This window comes from Macrotis lagotis, chromosome 2 (assembly GCF_037893015.1).
Source record: "Macrotis lagotis isolate mMagLag1 chromosome 2, bilby.v1.9.chrom.fasta, whole genome shotgun sequence".
Taxonomy (NCBI): Eukaryota; Metazoa; Chordata; class Mammalia; order Peramelemorphia; family Peramelidae; genus Macrotis; species Macrotis lagotis.
Window position 1 is genome coordinate 190,658,139 of NC_133659.1, and position 20,934 is coordinate 190,679,072.

General features: G+C 56.5%; 1 protein-coding gene and 1 long non-coding RNA gene across 9 annotated transcripts; one reads left to right on the plus strand and one right to left on the minus strand.

The window, feature by feature from the left end:
* Positions 1 to 279: 279 nt before the first annotated feature.
* Positions 280 to 16,994, minus strand: MLLT6 (MLLT6, PHD finger containing). Of its 8 annotated transcripts, none has more exons than XM_074224090.1 (20): positions 16,667 to 16,994; positions 15,091 to 15,170; positions 14,265 to 14,319; positions 13,842 to 13,951; positions 12,738 to 12,841; positions 12,252 to 12,345; positions 11,535 to 11,666; positions 10,622 to 10,720; positions 7,820 to 8,030; positions 6,667 to 7,272; positions 6,128 to 6,309; positions 5,911 to 6,019; positions 5,287 to 5,353; positions 4,836 to 4,984; positions 4,548 to 4,748; positions 4,358 to 4,446; positions 3,682 to 4,034; positions 3,152 to 3,242; positions 2,140 to 2,451; positions 280 to 1,727 (listed from the first exon to the last, which is right to left on the minus strand). In XM_074224090.1, the coding sequence occupies exons 1-20, from the start codon at positions 16,773 to 16,775 to the stop codon at positions 1,686 to 1,688; spliced, it is 3,195 nt and encodes a 1,064-aa protein (XP_074080191.1). In that variant the 5' UTR covers positions 16,776 to 16,994; the 3' UTR covers positions 280 to 1,685. The 8 variants fall into 8 exon arrangements, with proteins under 8 accessions (XP_074080191.1, XP_074080190.1, XP_074080187.1 ...); XM_074224089.1 differs by having other exon boundaries at positions 10,553 to 10,720; XM_074224086.1 differs by having other exon boundaries at positions 3,152 to 3,245; positions 10,553 to 10,720.
* A 154-nt stretch (positions 16,995 to 17,148) lies between these two features.
* LOC141511359 (uncharacterized) lies at positions 17,149 to 19,770 on the plus strand. The gene is made up of 3 exons (XR_012475311.1): positions 17,149 to 17,258; positions 18,432 to 18,573; positions 19,600 to 19,770. It is a non-coding gene; the product is annotated as an uncharacterized LOC141511359 (long non-coding RNA).
* The last annotated feature ends 1,164 nt before the right edge of the window (positions 19,771 to 20,934 follow it).

Here is a 20,934-nt window from a genome sequence, read left to right on the forward strand (position 1 = left end):
CCTCCTGGACACCCACCCAAGAGGAACAGCTGGTAGGTAGAGGGGCAGAAGGTTTGTATTAGCTTCCTTCTAAGGGGAGGGCAGGTTTGTTAGTATAGTGAAGGAAGGAGGCATCCCCCCAGCCCTGATTCCTGGGGGGGGCTTCCCTAGGCCTAAGGAAAGGGCAAAGAGGCTAAGATGAGCTAGACAGAATGAGCGGATTGTAGCTGATCCTAGCCTCCCACCACCTCAGGTATGTGCGTGTATGTGTGTATGCGCTAATATGTGCATATGTGCTAATAGTATGTGTGTGTTTGTGTGTGTGTGTGTGTGTGTGAGAGAGAGAGAGAGAGAGAGAGAGAGAGAGAGAGAGAGAGAGAGAGAGAGAGAGAGAGTGAGTGAGAGAGAGAAGGGGGAGGGCTGGAGCAGGGGGAGATGCTCTGAGCCTGAGCATCGTAGGGGAAAGGGTTTTCAGAAAGAGAGGGAGGGCTGAGGTCCTGGGGTAGGGGTGAGGTGCTCACAGAAAGACAGCAGTTACCCTGATTTGAAGCCTCTAGCCTCTTGTCACTTTCCAAATCGGAGTGTTTTTTGATTATTAACATCTCCCTTGCCCCCAAGTGCCAAGGCTGGCTAGAGGGTGATGGAGCCTAGGGGTCAAGGTCTCCTTAACCGTGTTGTCACATTTCCCTCCCTGTCTGGGCCAGTGCCCACTCTCCTCTTGCCCACCTACCCAGGGTCCAGTGATGTACACACCCAAACACACGTACAGACACAGATACTCACTCACAGAACCAGCCCTCCAGCACTGTCACAGCACACCCCCCACTGATAGGTTCTAATAGTGCAAAGAAGTGTGGGGTGGGTGGGATGGATAGATGGGGCCAGGACACACACACACAGCCCCTCCCATCCATCCCCCCAGAGAAACCCCCCAGTAGGTGTGGCTGAGTGGAAGGGAGTTAGCTGGGTTACGTTTGCCGTTATTAAGATGGACCTCCCTTCCCCCTGGTGCCTAGGAACAGTGGGGCCGTGGATTCCCTGCCACTAACAGAGCTGCAGCCTCCTTCAGGCCGGAGGTCAGACAGGGCAGGCAGGCGGAGGGGAGGAAGCAGCATCCAACCCCCCCCCCAACACCACTACTGCTAACACCACTCAAGTGCCATCCTATCGTGTTTGCTGGAAGCAGCACAGTCATTATCCCCACCTGCCCACCTTGATCCTCTCGCCGGGCAACCACTCTGTCACTCCTTTCCCCTTGCCAGCCCAGGGGTAGGGAGGGCATATCCCTCGACAGGGGTCAGAGTTGACTATCCTCTCCTAGATCCCAGCCAAGGGGCAAGTGGGATGTGGAGGGATGGAGAGGGATGATGGGGAGAAGGGAAAAGAAGGGGCTGGCCTCAAAATATTAAAATTGCAAAGGATACGGATAAGTTGGAGCTGAACCTCCTGTCTGAGGAAGGAGCGACAGACTCATCTCTCTGCCCCATCTCTCTCTGGGCTCCCCTCCCCCCTGATAAAAACCCTGCTTAGTCCTTTGGCCAGGCTGGTGGCAGGATCTCAGCATGGGATGGGTGAGACCCATTTCCACCTCCTTTATGCCAGGGCTTTCCAGTGTCTGAGCACAGGCGCCTGCTCACAGCTGGGCCCCCTCTGGGGCCAGGCTTCCCCTGAAGCCCCCCCTGGGGCAGGAAGGGGGAGGGGTTGGTTTAGCCTTTTTCCTGGTTGCATGAGGATCCTTTGTCACCGCTCTGGAAGGAGAGGAGAGGAGACAAGACTGGGGCATTAGCAGGAGGTGACATTCACCTCCTCTTGCACCCTGGTCCCCTTTCCTGCCACAGTCCCGTGGATACCCTTTAACCACCCAGCCTCTAGTCAGAGAAAGCCGGGCTGATCTGTGACTCCACAGAGAACCACCCAATATCTCCTCTGGAGCAGGAGCAAGGAAGACTGTGACCCCAAATGTGAGCTGTGAAGAGAGGGAGGAGAAGCTCCAACCTCAGAGCCCACCTGGGCCAGGCCTAGACTGGTGACCACTGGGCTGGCACCTCTCTACCCTGCTGGTTTTTTCTTCCTGCTTCCTTCTGCTGTGGCTACAACTCGACCCTCCAGAGTGCCAGGGGGAAAAGGATGAGAGGGGACCCCAGAGGGCATGGTACCCACCCCTCCTTTCTGCCCGCTGTTGTCCGCCCCGGGGAGGCTGAGGAAGGGGTTGGTCTGGGCGGTGAGGACAGGGGGCCCGCCTGCCGCTGCCGCCATGAGGGTGGTGCCAGTGCCCAGGGAGCCCGCGGGCAGCAGGGGTGGGGCAGCTGCTGAGGGCAGGAGACCAGGGGTGCCTGAGGGCAGCAGAGGGGCAGTGCCGCCTGCCAGCAGGCTGGCCATGGGGAGCTGAGAGCTTCCAGACATCTGCAGACGCTGCAGCTCCCGCTTCTGCTGAATCTGCTGGATCATCTGGTACACGACGGTCTGGTGGTCCTGGAGGTGGGGAGATACAGGGTAGGTGGGGTTGGGCTGGTTCTAGAGCTTTCCTTCCCTTCCCCGAAGCTCGCTCTCTCTCTCTCTCTCTCTCTCTCTCTCTCTCTCTCTCTCTCTCTCTCTCTCTCTCTCTTTCTCTCCACTAGGCTTAATGTATATTCCATGAGAGTATCTAAACTCTCTGTCCACTTCTTATTCACACAATGAAGTCATTTAGAGTTAATAAATGGACCATTTTCAAGTTTAAGATGCTCTTGGTTCTTCTTCTCTCTCCTCTTTCTGCAGTCCCAGAGTTCCCTAAGATCTCCTAACAATCCCTGTTTCCCTTTCTACAGGAGTCTCTTCCCTCTTCCTTCCCTTCCACATTCTCACACCCAGTAATTGCAGGACAAGCATCTAGAACTCAGGGGGTGGGAGGGAGGACCTGAAAGGTCACAGAACCATCCATTCAGAGCAGTAAGAGTCCTGAAAGGTCATGGGGGAAATCTCTTATTTTACAGTGGAAGAGACTGAGGCTGGAGAAGAAAATTGATCACCCAGGAGGCCCCAAGGTGTCAGCTCTGCCCACTGGGGGCACTGCCAGGTAATGCCTCCGGTGGGAGGGGAGAGGGAGGGAAAGGGAGTCCCTGAGGTATTGGTGGATTCCCTAGGAATCTTCCTGGGAATTCTTAGGGGTTGGGGGTGACTGGGCTTGAGTTACCGGGGTCAGCTGGGGCGAGGTCAGAAGCTGCTGGAGCTGCTGAAGCTGCTGCTCCTGCTGCTGGAGGAAGTGTCTCTGCTGTTCCGTCAAGCTGCTGGTCAGTGGTGGGGGGGCAGGGGGAGAGAAAGAGATCAGGGCACACTCCCTCCCTGCCCAAGGAAGTGAGGGGTTCCCTCAGGACCAGAAAATGGGGAAGTCACTGATGGGGAGGGACGGCAGGCCCCTGGTCAGTCCTTGGAATAAGTTAGAGGAAAGGGGGAACCATGCAAGTTATGTCAGGAGAGAGGTCCCCCAGGGTCAGAGGAACCAGCAGAAGGGGTGTCTCAGAGTGGGCAGACACAATAGCCTGGGCTGGAAGAGGAGGAGAGCAACATAGTCTCTAAAGGTGGACCCATGAATCAGATAGCTCTGTAGAGGGCACTTCTCTGGGGGGGGGGGCAGTATGAAGGGGGTACCAATATGGTTTGGACATGTTCTCTCTTTCCCTCAATTAGCTGTCTAAAACTGGGTTACACTCCCCATCCTCTCACCTGCTGAGGCCCCCTGGCAGCTGCATTGTTGGGGTCCCGCTGCCCTGGTTTAGGCCGGTGGGTGTTGGGGGGGCCACTGCCCCATTAAGCCCGCCCAAAAGTCCATTGAGGGGCAGCGTCCCTCCCCCTGCCAGGCCTCCGAGAAGCCCATCGGCCATGGACACGGACCCTAAACCCACTGCTCCAGCCCCCCGACCCAGCCCATTTTGCGTCTGTGGTTGCTGAGGGGCTGGGGGGCCAGGCAGGGCCAGGGGCAAGGCGGCTGGACTCTGCTGCAGGAGGGGCAGAGGTGGAGGTGTGCTGTGGAAGGACAATGAGGAGCTGCTTCGGCTTGGACAACCCGAGTGAGGGTCCTGGAAGAGAAGAGATGAAAGTCAGAACCTGAGCCCATGCTGCTCTTCCTTCCTGCCACCTGTTTCCCTCCCAAGCAACAGCCTCAAGGAAGACCCCACTACCATGGGCTCCACGAAGTCATCTGTCTCCCCAGAGGATTGGGGAAGGGAGGGGGAACTGGTGGCTCTCCACAGTGATGGAGGCCAAGTAGAACGTGGGAACCTTCCAGGGGCCCCTGAAAGGGTATCAGGCATCAGAAATAAGAGAGCTACCTGATGCCCTCCCCATGCCAGGGGATCTGCCCCACGAATCCCCTCCTGGCCCAGGCAATCCCGGCTCATACCTCCGAAGACATGGAGAGGGAATTTTCCAGGCCAAAGCTGTTCTTGCCGGGGGGGCTTTTGCTGGTGCTTAAGGAGTCGCTGCTGCCGGCTGGGGAGATCAGTGACGAGGGACGTTGGCACCAGGAGGGCACATGGCCCGCCGGCCCCAACCCCTCAATCTCCCCCCGGGGGCCGGTCCTCCCCACTCACCGTTGGGCGGCAGGCAGTAGGGCCCCTGGGGGATGGGCCCATTGGCAGAGGGCACCCCAGCGGGCACCACGGGGAAGGGCACTGCCAGCTGCACGTTGAGGATCTGGAGCCGTTCCTTCTTGGCTGTCAGGCTCATGATCTGCTCCTGGAGCCTCTGGTTCTCCTTCTGCAGCGAGTGCAGGGCTTTCAGCATCTCCACGACTGGAGCCGGGAAGAGAAAAGGGGGTCAGGGTGGGCGGGGCCGGGGCCCCCACGGAGCCCCCCGCCCCCCCGGGTCAGGCCCCTCACTGTTGACGCCGGCTTCGCCGTTGCCCTGCTTCTCCAGCAGCTGCTCCATGTTGGCCGTGCCCTGGGCTGCGGGGTCCGGCTGGCCGCTGGCACAGGGGGTCGGGGCGGCCGTCTGGTCGAAGAGCGTGGGGAGGCTGCTGATGGGGGACCTGCGGGCAGACACAGGGAGCTGGCCCCGGCCCCGCCCCGCCAGCCCGGGCCCCGCCCCCGCCTCACAGGCCCCGCCCCCGAACAGGCCCCGCCCCTGCAAAAGCCCGGCCCCCACCACCTAGGCCCCGCCAGCCCGGGCCCCGCCCTCGCCTCACAGGCCCCGCCCTCGCCTCACAGGCCCCGCCCCGCCAGGCCCCGCCCCCGCCCCCAGGCCCCCACCCCGCCGCCCAGCCCCGCCCCCCGCAAAGCCCGCCCCCCACCGCCCAGGCCCCGCCCCGCACAAGCCCCGCCCCAGACTCACATGGATGACAGGCTCTCCTGGGGAGAGGGTCCCCGGCAGCCGAAGCTGCAGTCCTCCAGGCTGGGCTCTTGGGAAGGAGAGAGGGCGGTAGGCAAGGTGCCCGGCGCCCCCCCGGCCCTGCGCCGCTCCCGCACCGGCCGGCCCCTCTCGGCCCCCCAGGGCCCCTTCCTAACTAGGCGGCACGAAGCCTCCCAGACTAGTTTCCAGCAGGAAGTGGACTCGGGGCCTTGGGATGGACCCAGGTGGGAAAGCTCCGCCTCCGGGGGGGACAGGTGGTGCCTCCCCTCCAATCAGAGGGCAGCCCCTCCGGGTCGGAGCTCCCCCTAGGGGGCCAGAGGCGGAGCTGCAGCGGGGAAAGCCGGAGACCATTTGTTCAGAGACAGAAGGCGGTGCGGGGGCCGGGGCCGGGGCCGGGGCCGGGGCCGGGGCCGGGGCCGCGCCTCCTCACAGGAGGGGCCACGCGGGCAGAGCTCGGTGACGGACCCCGTCGGCCAGGCCTGCTGGAGGCCAGAAGGGCCGAGGTGCGAATCCTGATCTAGTCCTCCTGTCTCTAAGCCTCAGCTTCCTCCTGGGGGCCACCAGCGCTTGGGGGCGGGGGCGGGGCCAGGCACCCTCCACACATACCTGTCCGGCCGGTCTCTGCCTGGGCGAGGAGCGGGTTGACGGAGCCCATGGGGGTGCCGAAGATGTGGGAAGAAGGAAGGCTGAAGGTGGAGCCCGCCAGAGAAAACACCTGCGGGGAGAAAAACAGCGGTTTCCCGGCCCTGGAAGGAGAGGGAAGGGGCAGAGGCTGGTTCCCCAGGAGGCATGGCCCGCCCAGGAGCACGCCAACCTGTCCTACCTGGGTGGTGGAGATGGAGGCGGAGGAGGCCGGGAGGGTGCTGGCGAAGGGGGAGCGGCTGAGCTGGGGCAGAGATGAGGTGCCGGTGGGGCCCAGGAGGCTGGAGGAGAGGGGCGTGCTGCACACGGCCCGAAGGACCCCACCACCGTGCGAGATGGGGTCCTTGTTACTGGTGTAGATCCCTATGGGGAAGGGGGGTCAGACGCGGCTGAAGTATTGGCTCCAAGCAACCCCACCGCACCCTAGGCTCAAAGTGTCTCCTCTCACTTGGACACATCTCTTTAATGGAAATCTAGTCACCCTGCCTGGCCACCCTCACAAATCCCCTTCCAGGAATGCTGTCCCTAGAAGGCAGAGATGGAAACAAGGATGGGGCAGACTCTGACCTGCTCTGCCCCTTCTACCTCCCAAGTCCTCCTGACAGGGTCATTTCACTATCTGTCACTAGGTCATGGCACAGACAGACAGACTCCTCCCCACTCTCACTGCATGCTATTGCCCTCCATCTCCCCCCAGGGGAGACAGCAGAAGACTCTTACCTGCCCCAAGCAGTGGGGACTCAAGGCTAAGGCTGGGCAGGGCTGCTTGGTGTCCAAAGGCCCGGGAAGCAGAGGCACTGTTCACGCCGGAACTGACCAGTGATCCCCCTGAGAAGGGTGAGGCTGCTGTGGCAGTGAAGCCAGCCAGCTGAGCCCCAGGGAGAGATGGTGCCAAGGGCCCTCCCACACCCTCCTTGTTCCTACTCCCCTTGGGTCTCCCCGGCCCATGTCGATTCTTCTTGCTTCCTTTGTGTTTCTTCTCCTTCAGTCCTTCAACCACTTCCTCAGAGGCAGCACTCAGTGAGGGCATCCTCTTGTGGCTGCCAGTCCCAGTACCTCCCCCAGGGATATGGGGGGCCTTGTACTCTCCTGGAGATGGCACTCGGGCCCGAGCTGCGCCTCCAGCAGATGTAGAGAAGCGCATGATGGAGCCGAAGCCAGAAAACACCACCTTCTGCTCAAAGACATCCGACTTGGGGGGCTCGGAGGCAGGGGGTGAGACGGGGGCTGTCGGCCCAGGGGGCGTTGTCTTGGGATATTTCTCCTCCTCGGGCTGCTCCAGTTTGGGGAAGGATGAGAAATCTGGGGAGCTTTGGAGGGAGGAGACTGTAGACAAATAGAGGAGGTTTACAACAGGGCTAGGATACAAGATACCTATGTGTGTAGGGAGGGGTATGGGGGTGTGGAAGGTGGCCTTGGGAGGCCACACGGAGGTATAGCCTGGGGGGAGCAGGGAGGACTAGGGTGATGGTCACTCATTTGGAAGTACAAAGGAGCTGGAGAACTCGAAGGGAGAGAGAGGGCAGGAAGGGGTAGTCTCTGTTTTTCTTTCTTCAATATCACAATGAAAATGCCATATAAATCAATAAGACTGGGATTGGGAGGGAACCTGTGATTTCACTCTAAAGGACACTCCCAGAGGGCAGAACTCCATTAGTTCAGGGTAGCACTTTTCTGTGCTTGGCTGTCTACTCTAGAGTATCAAGAGGTTAAGAGATTTGCCCAAGATTGCAGAAGTAGGACTTGAACTCGGGTCTTCCTGGCTCTTTGGCCACCAGAACACTCATATGCTTTTTCTTTTAAAAGGCAGTTCTGGGCTGAATACCAGCCTGGGCTCCAGTCCCTTAGGATCCCCCTCAGCTCCCACACTTACCAGTGGGCTGGAAGGGTCCTCCAGAAGAAGAGGAAGAGGAAGAGGAGGAGGCAGAGGTGAAGCTGGCCACACTTTTCCCACTGCTCAACTTCTTGCCCTTGTGGCTGAGGCTGTGGCTGGAAGACTTTTTTCCTTTGGCATCCCTGCTACCTTCAGGGGGTTCCCGGGCACTGCTCTCATGATGAGAGGAAGAAGAAGAGGAAGAAGAGCCCTGAGGAAGGAAGAAGAGAGAGGTGGGGCTGAGAATGAGGTACATCCCAGTGGATCTTGTCCCGTTCCCCTCCCCGCCCCCATCCACAGATGAGAAGTAGTAAGGGAATTTCTTCATTGCCCCAAAGTCTGAGAGGAAAGCTCCTCAGGGTCCTGGGCATGTCCTCAGAATCACAGGATCATAGATACAGAGCTGGAGGGGACCCAGAGCCAAGTCTAAGCCCCTCATTCTAGGAATGAGGAAACTGAGGCCCAGAGAATTTACATGACATGGCCAGGGTTAGTCAGTTACTAAGGGTCTGTGGCAGAATTTGAAGGCAGGTCTTCCTGACTCTGAGTCCAACTCTCCTACCCCATCCCAGTAGAGGCACAGATCAAATTCCCCAGACTGTCCTGTCGTGCTGACCCCCCTTGGCATGATTCCAACCTTTCCCCCTAACAATCTGACCCAGCCACAAGAATGGCCACATCAAGCTTTGCCTCCCCTCCCCTCCTCTGGCCTCTCCTCCAAGGCTCTGGGGAGATGCCTGGAGAGTTAGGGAACGAGGGCCCCGAGAAGGGATCTTGTAAGGTGCCACTGGCTCTTGAAATCAATGGAACAAAATGGACTGAGACTAAGATGGCGTCCAGTGCAGAAGCAGCCTGATGATGGGGATATCGCTCCTGAGGTTCAGAAGAGCAGAGGATGTCAGAATGGGATGGAACCTTACAAGTTCCAGATGCGGGGAGGGCCAGCTGAGTTACGGGGTACTGGAAACCAGAGAATGCAGAAGCTGGCAAGTTGCCAGCCACCCAAATATGAAAATGGGGGAGAAGAATAATGGTGGGAAAAAGAAGACACCCCCCTACTCTCTCTCTCTCCCCAGACAGAGGCACAATCTTCTCTCTTTATGCTATCCAACAGCTGGAATTCGGAGGCGAGCCAGATGTGGCTCTAATCTGAGAGAAGGGAAGGAGTTCTGGGGGAGGGAGGGTTGAGGGGACAGCGGGACAGCTGGCCATTTGGAATATAGGCATCTACAGACATATGCTTCCAGAGAAGCACAAACGAATGTACAGAAAGGCAAGCAGACACATCACATGTGTGTGGGCATAAAGATGTTTGCCCTCATGCAAGCTCACACCGATACCTCTGTGCATGCTCACGTCTGCCAACCAGGCAGCCAGGGACGTCCCTGGCTCTGCCCAGCCCCGCCTCCTCTCCTCTCCTGAGCTAAGGCCTCTTCACAGAGGCAGGGATGTCAGACTCCCAATCTAGAATCCCCCTGGGCTTCTCTGGGCCAAGTGGGCTCAGCCTCAGGAGGGAGGGAGAGGAAGTCTCTGGCCAAGTTTCCCTCCCCACCCCACCCCCCCAAGCAAAGAAGGGGGAGAGGGAGACGGCTACTATGCCTGGGCAACTTGGGCAGTCACTATGGCAACATCACTGGGGCAACCTGATACCCGATCCCTGTGCCAAACTGCCCTGGGCGCTGCCAGCCTCCTGTCAGGGAGGGGCAGAGATGAAGAAGGGGCCTCTCAGACCCCTGGGCCCCTTGGTTGGTTTCTTCCTGGAGATGGAATGGGGTGGGCTGGAGTGGGGGTTGGGGATGGGCAAGGCTCTGAGTGCCCCTCTCTTTAGGATTAGAAATTCCCCAGAGAGAAGAGAGGAGCCAGTTCTGTTTGCCAGATGTTCCATCTCTGGATGTGGCGGGTCTGACCTGCCAGGGTCCCACCCATGCATAGCTGGAGGGGGCAAGCACTGGGAAGAGGGGCTAACTAAGGTGTTGCATGGGTTAGGAAGAGGGCCAAGGCTAGGGGCAAGAGGGAGGTTATTTATGGGAGGGGGAGGGCAGGATGAGTGGTCAAAATCACTCATCTTGAGATCCTTTCCCTTGCCTGGAGGCAAGTGAACAGTCACTCAAGGGAATGGGATTGGTGGGGGGGCTGATTTCAAAAATTTGGCTTTATCCCATCAGGAGGAAGGCCTTATAATTACTTCACAGGCTATTTTCCTCTAGGAAAGAAAAGAAGGTAACAGTTTCTAACAGTTTCTAACACTCTTCCATGCCTGATTCTGACTTTGGGGCCTCAGTTTCCACATCTGTAAAATGAGAGAGTTAGCACTCAGATCATTTCGGGTGATGTGGCTCCACAACTGATGTTGATAACTCTGAGGTCCACAAGGTGGGGAGAAAATAAGACATTTCTGGTGCCCCCTTCTATCTTCTCTCAGACAGAGGCACAGACACATGATCAGCTGGCAGCCATGGCAAGTGCTCACAAAATGAGGGACTGTCAGGGGTCATCTTATTCAATCCTTTCATTTTACAGACAGAGAAACTGAGTCCCAGAGAGGTAAAGCAGAATGCCCCAAGACCTAGTTAATGACCAGTCAGGGTCACCAGCCCAGGATGCCTGCCTTCTAACAGGGGCTCTTTTCATGACTACCCCTGTGGTCTTGTGCCCTTTTGGGAGTCTAACTTGAGAGGGCCAGTGGGGTTGGGGTGGGTACCTGGGTCCCATGGTTTTCCCTGTCCCCCTCACCTTCCTCACTTCCATCCTTTGCTCTCTTTCCCCTTCCCCAGGGTGTGGAAGGATATCAGCAGCTGGTACCTTGTCAGTGATGGGGGGCACAGGGGGAGTGAGGATTCTGGGGGGAGACTCAGGCCTCTTCTTGTGCTTCTGTTTGAGTCGATCCTTGTCCTTACGACTCTGCAGAGACAAACGTGGGGCAAGTTGAGGTAGAGGAAGACTTAGGAGGCCCAGAGCCAGGTACCAGGCTAATGTGTTGACCTTCTCTGGGAGAGGCAGTCTGAGGGAGGAGCCCTGGAGAGACAGGCTTTTCCCCTCCAATGTTTTCCCTCCTGAAACTAGACTGGGGGCAGGGTTGGGATTTCTCGGGGATGGGGAGGCACAGACAGGTTCCTCAGTGATTCCCAGCCCCTCCCCCTTCTCTCTGCCGCCTACTAAAAATAGCTGGCTCCATTATCATGCCAGCGACCCAGCTCGACATACAATCCAGCAAGGACATACCCACTGGGGCACGGGAGAGAGGCAGGGCAGCACCAAATGAGGACTGGGAAGACCCACCAACATGAGGGCCCCTTCAACCATCCTCGCCTAGAAACCATGCATGGAGGGGGAATGGGGGCAGGGGTGGAGTGAAGAATGACCCAGGGACAAGGACAGAGCCAGGCACAAGGGCAGGGAACAGGACCCTCCCCAGGAATGGGAGCCCAGGAATCAGAGCTGTCAGAACCCCCTCCTCTAAACTCTTCCTTCTGAGGATGAGAATACTGAGGTCCAGGAAGATCTTGCTTCAGTTTAAGTGATTTGCCCAAGGTCACACAGTGGAGCCAGGATTCTGACAGACAGTCTGTCTCCCAACCCTGCCACCCCAGCCATTGTGGAGGGGAGGAGTGGGTGGTCATTGCCCCTTGCTTCTTCCCCAGTGGCACTATGCCACATCCTCCTTTTCTTCCCCGGGGTGTGATGCTCCCACCTGGTACGCATGCCAGTCACATACCTTCTTTGGGCCTCTTTCATGGTGGGAGCCATGCTTTTCCTGAGAGCATGGTGAGGCTGATTGGCTTCTCCGGCCAGCGATGAAGCCACTGTTGCCTCCCCCTGATCCCCCACTGGCGTGCCTCGATGGCTTCTGGCAGAGGGGGGAGGGGAATATGTTGACTATTTAAGGGATTCTAGTCAAACCCTCTTCTCACCAGCCCATGGAAGGGATCATTAAGGTCAAGTCATCTATACCCTGTCTCTGCTTGGGGTATTCCTTCCCTACATGTCAAAAGATCTTTATGGTGTCTAAGGATATTTTCTCTTCCCAACTCTACCATTCTTTCTAACTAGCCTCTAACCTCTCTCCCACATAAAAAAAAAAATTCCCTGGTCTCTCACCCTTCCCAGTTAAGTCAAGAAATCTTCCTTTGGGTCGGATCACAGAATTTAGAACTGGAAAGACATTAGAGACCATCTAGTCTAGCTTTTTCATTTTATGGGGAAGGAAAGTGAGGCTCAGAGTGGTTAGGGAGCTTGTCCAAGGTCCTATGAGTACAAGAAGGAGAGATTTGAACCAGGGTCCGCTGACTTTAATCCAGTGCTCTCGCCACTAGACTGAATTTCAATCAATGGCTTGGCTATTGGAAAAAGTCTACAGCTAATATCCTCTTGGGAATGCTGGGTTGGAGCTGAGAGGGATGGGCAGAGAAGGGAGAAGATCATCCCAACTCACCATCTTGCTGAAGTGGTATTTGCAGTAGCCACAGTATTTGACGTTGTCCACTTCTAAGACCTCTTCCTCACATAGCAGACCAGCCATCTGGGCACTAAGCCCCCCAACCCAACCCCAGGCAAAGTTAGGATGGAGGGCTCCGGTTTCAGACCGTCAACAACTTTCTTTCCCACCCAGCCAGATCATCCTCCACACCCTCTTCTAATTTTTCTGCCTTCTGTACCATTCCTGGGATGTCTGGATTCTGATTATGTTATAAATATATATCGAACCTGGAACAAACAAACCAGCTATGCCTTTTATGAACTTTTATGAAAAACTTAAGAATTTATTTTAGGATGAAAAGACCACAGATTTTGGGCAACCACCTCATTTTATAGATGTGCAAACAGGCTAAAGTCCCACCCCCTGAATTTTTGGGTCATCACGTAGCTCTGGGAGGGCAACTGAGGGCAGGGGCACCATAAGGTAAGGGGAAGGGCTCACCAGGTGACATGGAAGGCTTGCCGACAGCCGTGTCGGTTACAGGTCATGCAGGCTCCTGAGGCAGCTTTGCTCTCCCGGCCCTGCTCCTCACAGATGTAACAAGTCTAGAGGAAGCAACAGAATTATGGTGTCTCAGGGGATGGGGTCTTGAAGGCCTGCTTTTGAATCGAATCTCAGATGCTTATTATGTGACACTGGGTAAATCACTTAATCTTTCTGAGACTCAGTTTCCTCACTTGTAAAATGAGGACAAAAATAGTCACCTGCTTCACAGGATTGTTGTGGGGATCAAATGAGGTATCACAAAAAAAAAATCATTTGGGCTATTATTAGTTATCTTCTTTCCTCCTAATGCTCTTCTGCAGTCTTCCCTCTCACCCATCCCACTTCCTTCTTTTTGGATACTGAGCTCCATCTAAGCCTCCTGTCCCTTTCCAGTCCATTGCCCTTTTCCTTTTTTCTTACCAGGGCTCCTAGTCCCTAATTCTTCAATCTCTCTTTGGTCCTACAATATTGAGGATTCCTGAGGTATAACCCCAGTCTTTCCTAAGGAAGACTTAAGGTCTATAAAGCTTTATTTCTACAACTAGACTGTCAAATAGGCAGCTCAAGGATTATTATCTATGTTATACAGATGAGAAAACTGGTTTTTAAATGACTTTCCCAAGGTCAGTCAGTCAGTACAAGTCAGAACCAGGATTCTAACCCTACTTCTTCTGATTTGGATTCCTGTGCTATTTGACCTATCAAAATATGCCCCACAATTCCACCAGAACCCATTTTCTCTAGCTTGGGTCTTAGAGACAAACAGCTATGTAGCGGAGAAGAATGAGAGGAGGCAGAGAGGAAGGGTGCTGCGGATCTTCCAGCAATGCCCATCCTTGCTCTGGGGAAGCACAGCAAAAGAACATGCTGATTGAACTGAATTGAATGAGATGGGAAGAAAGATGTTAAGAGTGGACAGTGAGATGGACACAGAGATTGATGGCTGAATGGTGGGAGGTGGAGAGATCTGACAGAGGACTGGATGAAGGGAAGACAGAGGGATAGACATGGAGAAGGGTAAGTGAAGAGGGAGTTGAAAGGCTTAGAAAAAGGACTGACCTTGTTGAATCGGTCATGGGGGACATATTGTAGGACAATGGGTTCCATGGTGAGCACATTGGCAAACTGTACCTCGGGGATGTAGAGGGCACACACCACATGGGCCCAGCCTGTGAGGCAAAGAGACCAGCTTCAAGGACCAGCCCTGACCGATAGGCATTCACTCGGTCTCAAGCAGGACCCTTCTTCTCCATCCTGGCTTCTCCACTCCCAACTGCATTCATTTTATACCTCTTTAACATCACTTAATTCATGGTATCACCAAAAATTGCCAGTCCCTCCCCAACCCTTCTTCCCAGGTTAGAAACCTCCAGGCCAAGTTGAGTATCAGGAAGTCTGACCCATTCAGGGGAGCACCCAAAGCATAGATCTGCTTGGAAGGGTTAATCCTCTGGCTGCAGTAGGAGGGGCACCCTGGCTTACCTCCATTGTCCGTCCTCTTCAAGGCCCCATCTTTGTGTGGGCACAGCTCACACCTCTATAAAAAATATAGGATATACATGAGGGATCAGAGAGGGCATTTAAAATCTGGCTAGGGAGAAGGGAGGGCCTGGGAGGAAGTCTGCTGAGCCCTCCCTGGCTCCACTCAAAGTGAGGTTAAAAGGCCCCCAGCTGTGGGGGGAGAGGGACTAAGTGCTGTCAGAAGTAGGAGGGAGGGGAGACTCACGTGAGAGAGGGAGGGTCAAGTGAAGTGATGGCTCAGTGTCTGCTATTGCTATGAGGAGGCATGGTCAGTGTCGTGGATGTTGGGTGTGGGGAACTCAGTCAGGGGTCAGTGTTGGGGACTGAGTGGTGGGGATGTAGGTCCTCAGGAATGGGGGAGTCAGTGTCAGAGATGGGGGCCTGTGTAAAGGACCTGAGGGTTGAGTGTCAGAGATGGGGGAGTCAATGTCAGAGATGGGGATGTGTATAAAGGACCTGAAGGTTCAGTGTCAGAGATAGAGGAGTCAAGTGTCAGAGATGGGGATCCAAGTAAAGGATGGGAGGGTTCTGTGTGAGGAACAGGACAGTCAGCATCAGAAATGGGGGTCTGTGAAAAGGATGGGAGGGTTCATTGTCAAATTTCTAGGTTTTGATGGGGGAAACCAAACACTCAGGATTGGGGTGTCTAAGTAATAGGGTTGGGGAATGGGCACTCAGGAACCCAGGCTTGACCTAAACTTAAGACTCTCCAGCCTCAGCCTCAGCCTTGTTGCCAGGGAAATTGGTGGAGGGTCCAGGGGAGCAGATGTGAGGGGAGCATACTCACCACCCTGGCGGCTCGCTCCTGTGACTCACATTTCCGGCAGAACCAGGGTCCGGTGGGCACCTGGACGATGCCATAGCAAGCTTGGGGGGTGGGGTAGGAAGGGTCAAGTCAGTGCCCAGAGTCCCCTTAAGGACAAGGGCCCCAGAATGGGGGGGAAGGGGAGGGGGCTCTTGAGAGCTGGCTTGAAGCAATTTTCTCAATAACTCCCATAGGAATTGTGAGTGGGATGGGGATACCTAGGGAGTAGAGAGGGTGCAACTTCATAGGGATAAACCAACCTCCTTGGCTCCCATATCTTTTTCTCCACCAATTCCTTGGGAAATTCTTCGAGGGGGTTAACATACAACCACACAACTACATGACCACACAACATCATAACATGACGATCACACAACCACACATTAGACAACCCCATTTCCTAAAATCAGTAGTAAGGCCCTGGGAGGTGGGAAGTCTGGGTCCTTGCCTTAGACCTTTAGATGACCTCCCTCACACACACAATTTCCTCCTAGCCTTCCCTCTTCCCCGTCATCAGAAACTACATCAAAAAAAGGAATATTTATTTACACTCTACGAACCAGTCTTGTTGAGGTTTGCTGTGTGTATGTTATTTTTGGAGAAGGGAAATAAATAGTAAAAGCAGAAAAAAGGGATCCTCTATCTCCTTCATTCTGGCTATGGGGTCAACACAGGTCAGAAGTCACCTACAAGGGCAGGTGCCAGAAAACTAACTCTGGGGAGGAGCTGCCATCACCCACAGCAACTGGGCTCCTGGGCAACACGATGAACCGGAGTAAAGGGGGGGGCACCCAGAATTAGGCTGAAGAGGATGCCCGATCCAGGTGTCTTCTGCCTCCCCCGCCCCTCAATTCCTCCGGGGGTGAACCACCTAGTCATGTGCTGCTTCGGAAACTCCCAAACCCGCTACCCAGCGTCCTACACCTTTCCCTTACAAACATCTCCCGAGTCTCCCCTCTTCTCAAGACCCCTGGAAGTCTGGGCCTCCCCTCAACCTCTAGAGCCCTGAGTCCCTTCTCTGAACTCCCTCAGGCCCCCCTCCTTCTCTAATCCGGAAGCTTGGGGGGGGGGAGGGTTGACTCTCTCTGACCTCCCTTCTCACCACGGAGCAAGAACCAAATCCACCAAATGGGGTTGAGGAGGAGGCGTGGAAAAAGAAGAGTTTTATTCTGGTAACCCCAAACTCGGGAAGGGGCAGGCGGGGTGGGGGCGGGGTGAAGTACACATCAATCCCCCTCTTCCCTGGACTCCCCCTAAACTCATTCAACTTGGGGGGGTGGGGGGGGAAACAATATGATCGGAACAATAGGCGAGAAAACAAAGCCTGGCCGCCCCCTCCTCCTCCGGAGACGGGGGTGAGGGTGGGGGGGTTCCCCCTCCCCCCCTCCCCTTCAGGTGTGTGTGTGCGTGGGATCGGGGCAGGTCCCCCCGGACTCGGGGCGGTCCCAGGAGTGGACGCCGGTCTCCGCCGGCCCGGCGGTGGGGGCGCAGACCCCCGCCCCCTCCCTCGGCCCCCTCCTCGGGGGGGGGGGTCTCGCCCTCCCCCTCCCCCTCTTACCTTGATGGACAGCGACGCTACACGCGTGTCCATCGCAGTAGACTAACGGATTCTCCGCCCAGCCCCGCTCGTCCGAACACACGCAACAACCTCCTACCATCTCCTTCATACTTCCATGAGCTCCCGGGGGGGTGGGGCGGGGGCGCTGGGGGTCCGCCGAGGGGGTCAGGGAGGGAGGGAGGGAGGGAGGGGGGGCTCCTCGGCTCCTCTCCCCCTCCTCCTCCTCCTCCTCCCCCTCCGCCTCCTCCTCCTCTTCTTTTCTTTCTCTTCTTCTTCTTCTTCTTCTTTTTCTTCCGCTCTCTCGCCCTCTGGCCGCCCCCGCCGCCGCGCTCGCGCCCTCATGCCCCGGCGGGCGCCCCCCACCCCAACGAGAAGCTGGCTGTGCCCCGCGCCCCCCGGGCCCCCCCGCCCCGCGCCGAACAAGGCCCCTAGCAGCGGCGGCCCGGCCAGGCCGGGGTGGCTGAGAGTGGCACAGCTCCCTCCCTCCCGCCGCCGCCGCCGCCCCCCCCCCCGGGCGCACACGGCCCCCCCTCACCCCGCCCCCCCGGCTCCCCCTCCCCGCCCCGTCTCAGCAGTCATGGCCGCGGAGCTGGTAAAGTCTTAGGTTCAGAGAACAAAGCCTCGCTTGGTCGGGAGGGTTTCTGTCTTCCTTTTTTTTTTTTCTTTTTTTAAATTCGCGGCCCGGCCCCTGGCCCCGCGCCGCCTCACTGCCCGGCCTGCCCGGCCCGCCCGGCCCGGCCCGGCCCGGCCCGGCCCCGCCGCCGCTTCGGGGGCTCCTCGGCCCGGCTGGCCCGGGGCCCCCTCGGCCCCGGCCGCGCGGCCCGTGTGCGCGCCGACCTCTCCCAGCCTCCCGGGGCGACCCGGGGTGGACCCCTGGGGGGGGGCCCAGGGGCCGGGCCCCGCGGGACCCCTCTCGGGGGGCAAGGAGGCTGCGGACCCTTCCCTGCCCCCCGCCTCCCCGGCGCGCGCGCGCAGGCGCGCACACACCACACACACACACACACCACACACATACACAACACACACACAGAGACACATGCTCCACACAGACACACACACCACACTCAGGCACACACAAACATACATAGACACACACAGCACACACACGGAGACACACCACACATACACACACACCAGTCACATACACAGAGACACACACCACACACACACACACACACATCACACCTCTTCTGGACTCAGTCACACAGGCATGTGAGTAGAATCGCAGACATGAGACTCACTCTTAGTACCACATCCCGTCCATAAGCATTTATTGAGCGCCTGCTACAATAATCATACATAGTAAAGATTTGTAAAGCACCTACTGTGTGCAAAATTAAACAAATATGAAAGGCACTTCCTGCCCTCGGTGAGCTCACAGACTAAAGTCTGAGGATAACATGAAAATATCTGTGTGCAAACAAGATTTTTTTCTCTAATATATAACACAGATGTGTAATATCTCTTATTTTTAAATTTTCATATAGAGATCTCTAATACAACAGGGAGATAAAAATGTGTAGATCTCAAATTGTAGGGAATCAATAGGGGAAAGGCAGTACCTACTCAGAGGCTCGGACTCCTAGGTCCGATCACAGACACAATTCCAGAATGGATGTTTGCATCGATGGAAATATAATCACAAACATGGATATCAGCACAGACACAGACACAGACAGTCACAAACAAATGGGCACACTCAGACACAGATCCAGGCCAAGCTGGAAGTGTGTTCGAGACAGAAACATGGGGACAACGCAAACAGGTGGACATCCATGGACCCAGATCCAGCCACAGACGGGCTCGTGAAAGGTGAGGCGCAGATGCAAAGTCGGACGGACCCGCTCCTAGACACAGGCAGGCAGGAGGCACGTGCACCCTTCTCGGACACAAAAGCACACTCACAGGTAGACTCACTCATAGTCTGATCCTGAGATAGTTGTCTACAGGACTAAGGGCTCAGGGAAGACACTTGCACTCTCAGATTCTCAGACACATATAGACCCAGAGAAACTCTCAGATTTTATATAGACATATAAATAGCCCTGGTGGGCTGATGATTGAGCCTGAAAGGGGAAACGAAGATGTCTACCCCCCAAAGCCCGGGGGTGTGTGCAGGGTGGGTATGGTATATGGGGTATGCATGTAATTGTGATCAGCACCCCCTCCCAAAGGGACGACTAAATAACTGCAGGGTCAGAGGTCACCCAGTCGGAGTGAGCGAGTGGGGGAGGGGAGGAGCCCGGCACTGGGGGCTGCCTGGCAATACTTCAAAGACCCTGTTGCCGGGCGCGCTTCCTGCGGGGGAGGGGCTGGCGTGGGGAGCTGGGACGGGGGGGAAGGAGGAGGGGAAGATGGGGGCGGAGGACAGACGGGGAGAGGGGCTTGATGGGCAAGAGTGGAGACTCTCCCTCCGCCTTTTCTTCCCCCCTCCCCAGGCGGACATTTCCGCCACCTCCCGCCCCCTTTTCTCCTGCACCTGTTCGACCGGAACATCAAGGGGCTGAGAAACCCCCCACCCCCACCCCATCGCGCTCTCCCCCTCCGCTCCGGATCGCTGCCTTGGGGGGGGGGGGCGACAGACTGAGAGAGGGGGCGTCGCCTCCCTCGTTCCCTTCTCCCCGCCCCCCCTCCGCCTCTCATTGGTTCCGCCGCGGGTGGGGGGGGGGGAAGAGAACTTGTCCTTGACCTGGAATCCGGAGTTGGGGGATTTACTTTCTCTAATCCATCCGAGGGGGGAGGATTCCGGGAGCCTCCGCCCCCGAGGCCTGGCACCCCCCGCGCCCCCCTGCACTGGCACGTGGCCCCGTCTCCCTCCCGGTCCCAGAGTCCTCTCTGGGGGAGGCCAGGGGGCGCAGGCCGCGGCAGGGCCCTGGCAGCGGGGCGTGAGGGGCTCCGGAGCCGGCGCCCCAAACTTTCTTCTCTTCCTTCAGATCCCCGGGAGGGCTCAGGCACACAAAGGAACAGCGCTAATAGCGGGTGTCATTGTGGTCCCACTTTTACAGATGAAGAAACTGAGGCAGGTGACGCTGCCTGGCCCGAGGTCATGCGGCTCCTGAGGGCCAGCCGGATCCCGAGTCCAGCGCTGCCGGGACTGAACCAAGGATGGGACTGGGGGGCAGGGGAGGGTGTGAACCAAGGATGGGACTGGGGGGGCAGGGGAGGGTGTGAACCAAGGATGGGACTGGGGGGGGGGGGGCAGGGGAGGGTGTGAACCAAGGATGGGACTGGGGGGTGGTGTGAACTAAGAAGTGCTGGGAGGAATTTCTATTCGTCCATTCTGCTCGTTCCCCAAGGCAGTCCATAGTGGGTGCATTAAAGAGTGCTTGTGATTAACCGAGATGTGTGTGATGCTTTTGCGTCTGTGCTGTTTGTTGGTTGAAGGGGGGAGCTTATCTTCTATAAACACTTTTATTTTCTCTCTACCCAATCAGGGGGTCCTATTCCACAGCTAGACGTCTATTTAGGGCCCACTATGTGCAAAGTGCCGTTAGACCCCGAAGGGACCGGGAACCAGCCGCAATCATCCATCTCTCAAGTAGGGCAGAGAGGACAGGACACAAATAACCACCAGAGTAGGACCAATGTGTAAGAGAAAGAAGGCACAAAACAGTTGAGATGAACTGGGGCGTCGAGAGACCCCAGGTTCAAATTCACTCCCTTTCTTCAGGGATGATGGATTTGGGGGTGGGGATATAATGTGGGAATTTGTTTAGTTAGCTTGGTTATGCAAATTGTGAAGATATTTTTTTTAATAAGGGGAGGTGAGGAGAGAAAATACTTTTGATCATTTACAAAATTTTCCCTCCTCATGCTAGCTGTGTGGCCTTAGACAAACATCTTTTTTATTTTTTTGCAAGGCAATGGAGTTAAGTGGCTTGCCCAAGGCCACACAGCTAGGTAATTAGTAAGTGTCTAAGGCCAAATTTGAACTCAGGTCCTCCTGAGTCCAGGGCCGGTGCTCTATCCACTGTGCCACCTAGCCGCCCCTATAGACAGACATCTTAACACTTTTGAGTTTTCATATCTATAAATGGAGATTTTTATCTCTCACGATCTTGAAGGACTTTCTAACTTAACACGCACACGCACACTACAATGAAAGGTTCAGAACAGGTTACGAATCACTTTTCAGAGGAGGTGGTATTTTGTTCTGGGTCTTAAGAGGGGTACACTCTACATCGAAATGAGGGAGTGCAGAAGGGGGTGAAGCCAATCTCTTCCTGAGAGGGTTGAGACCCTCTCCTCCCTGGTTCGGCAGAAGCTGA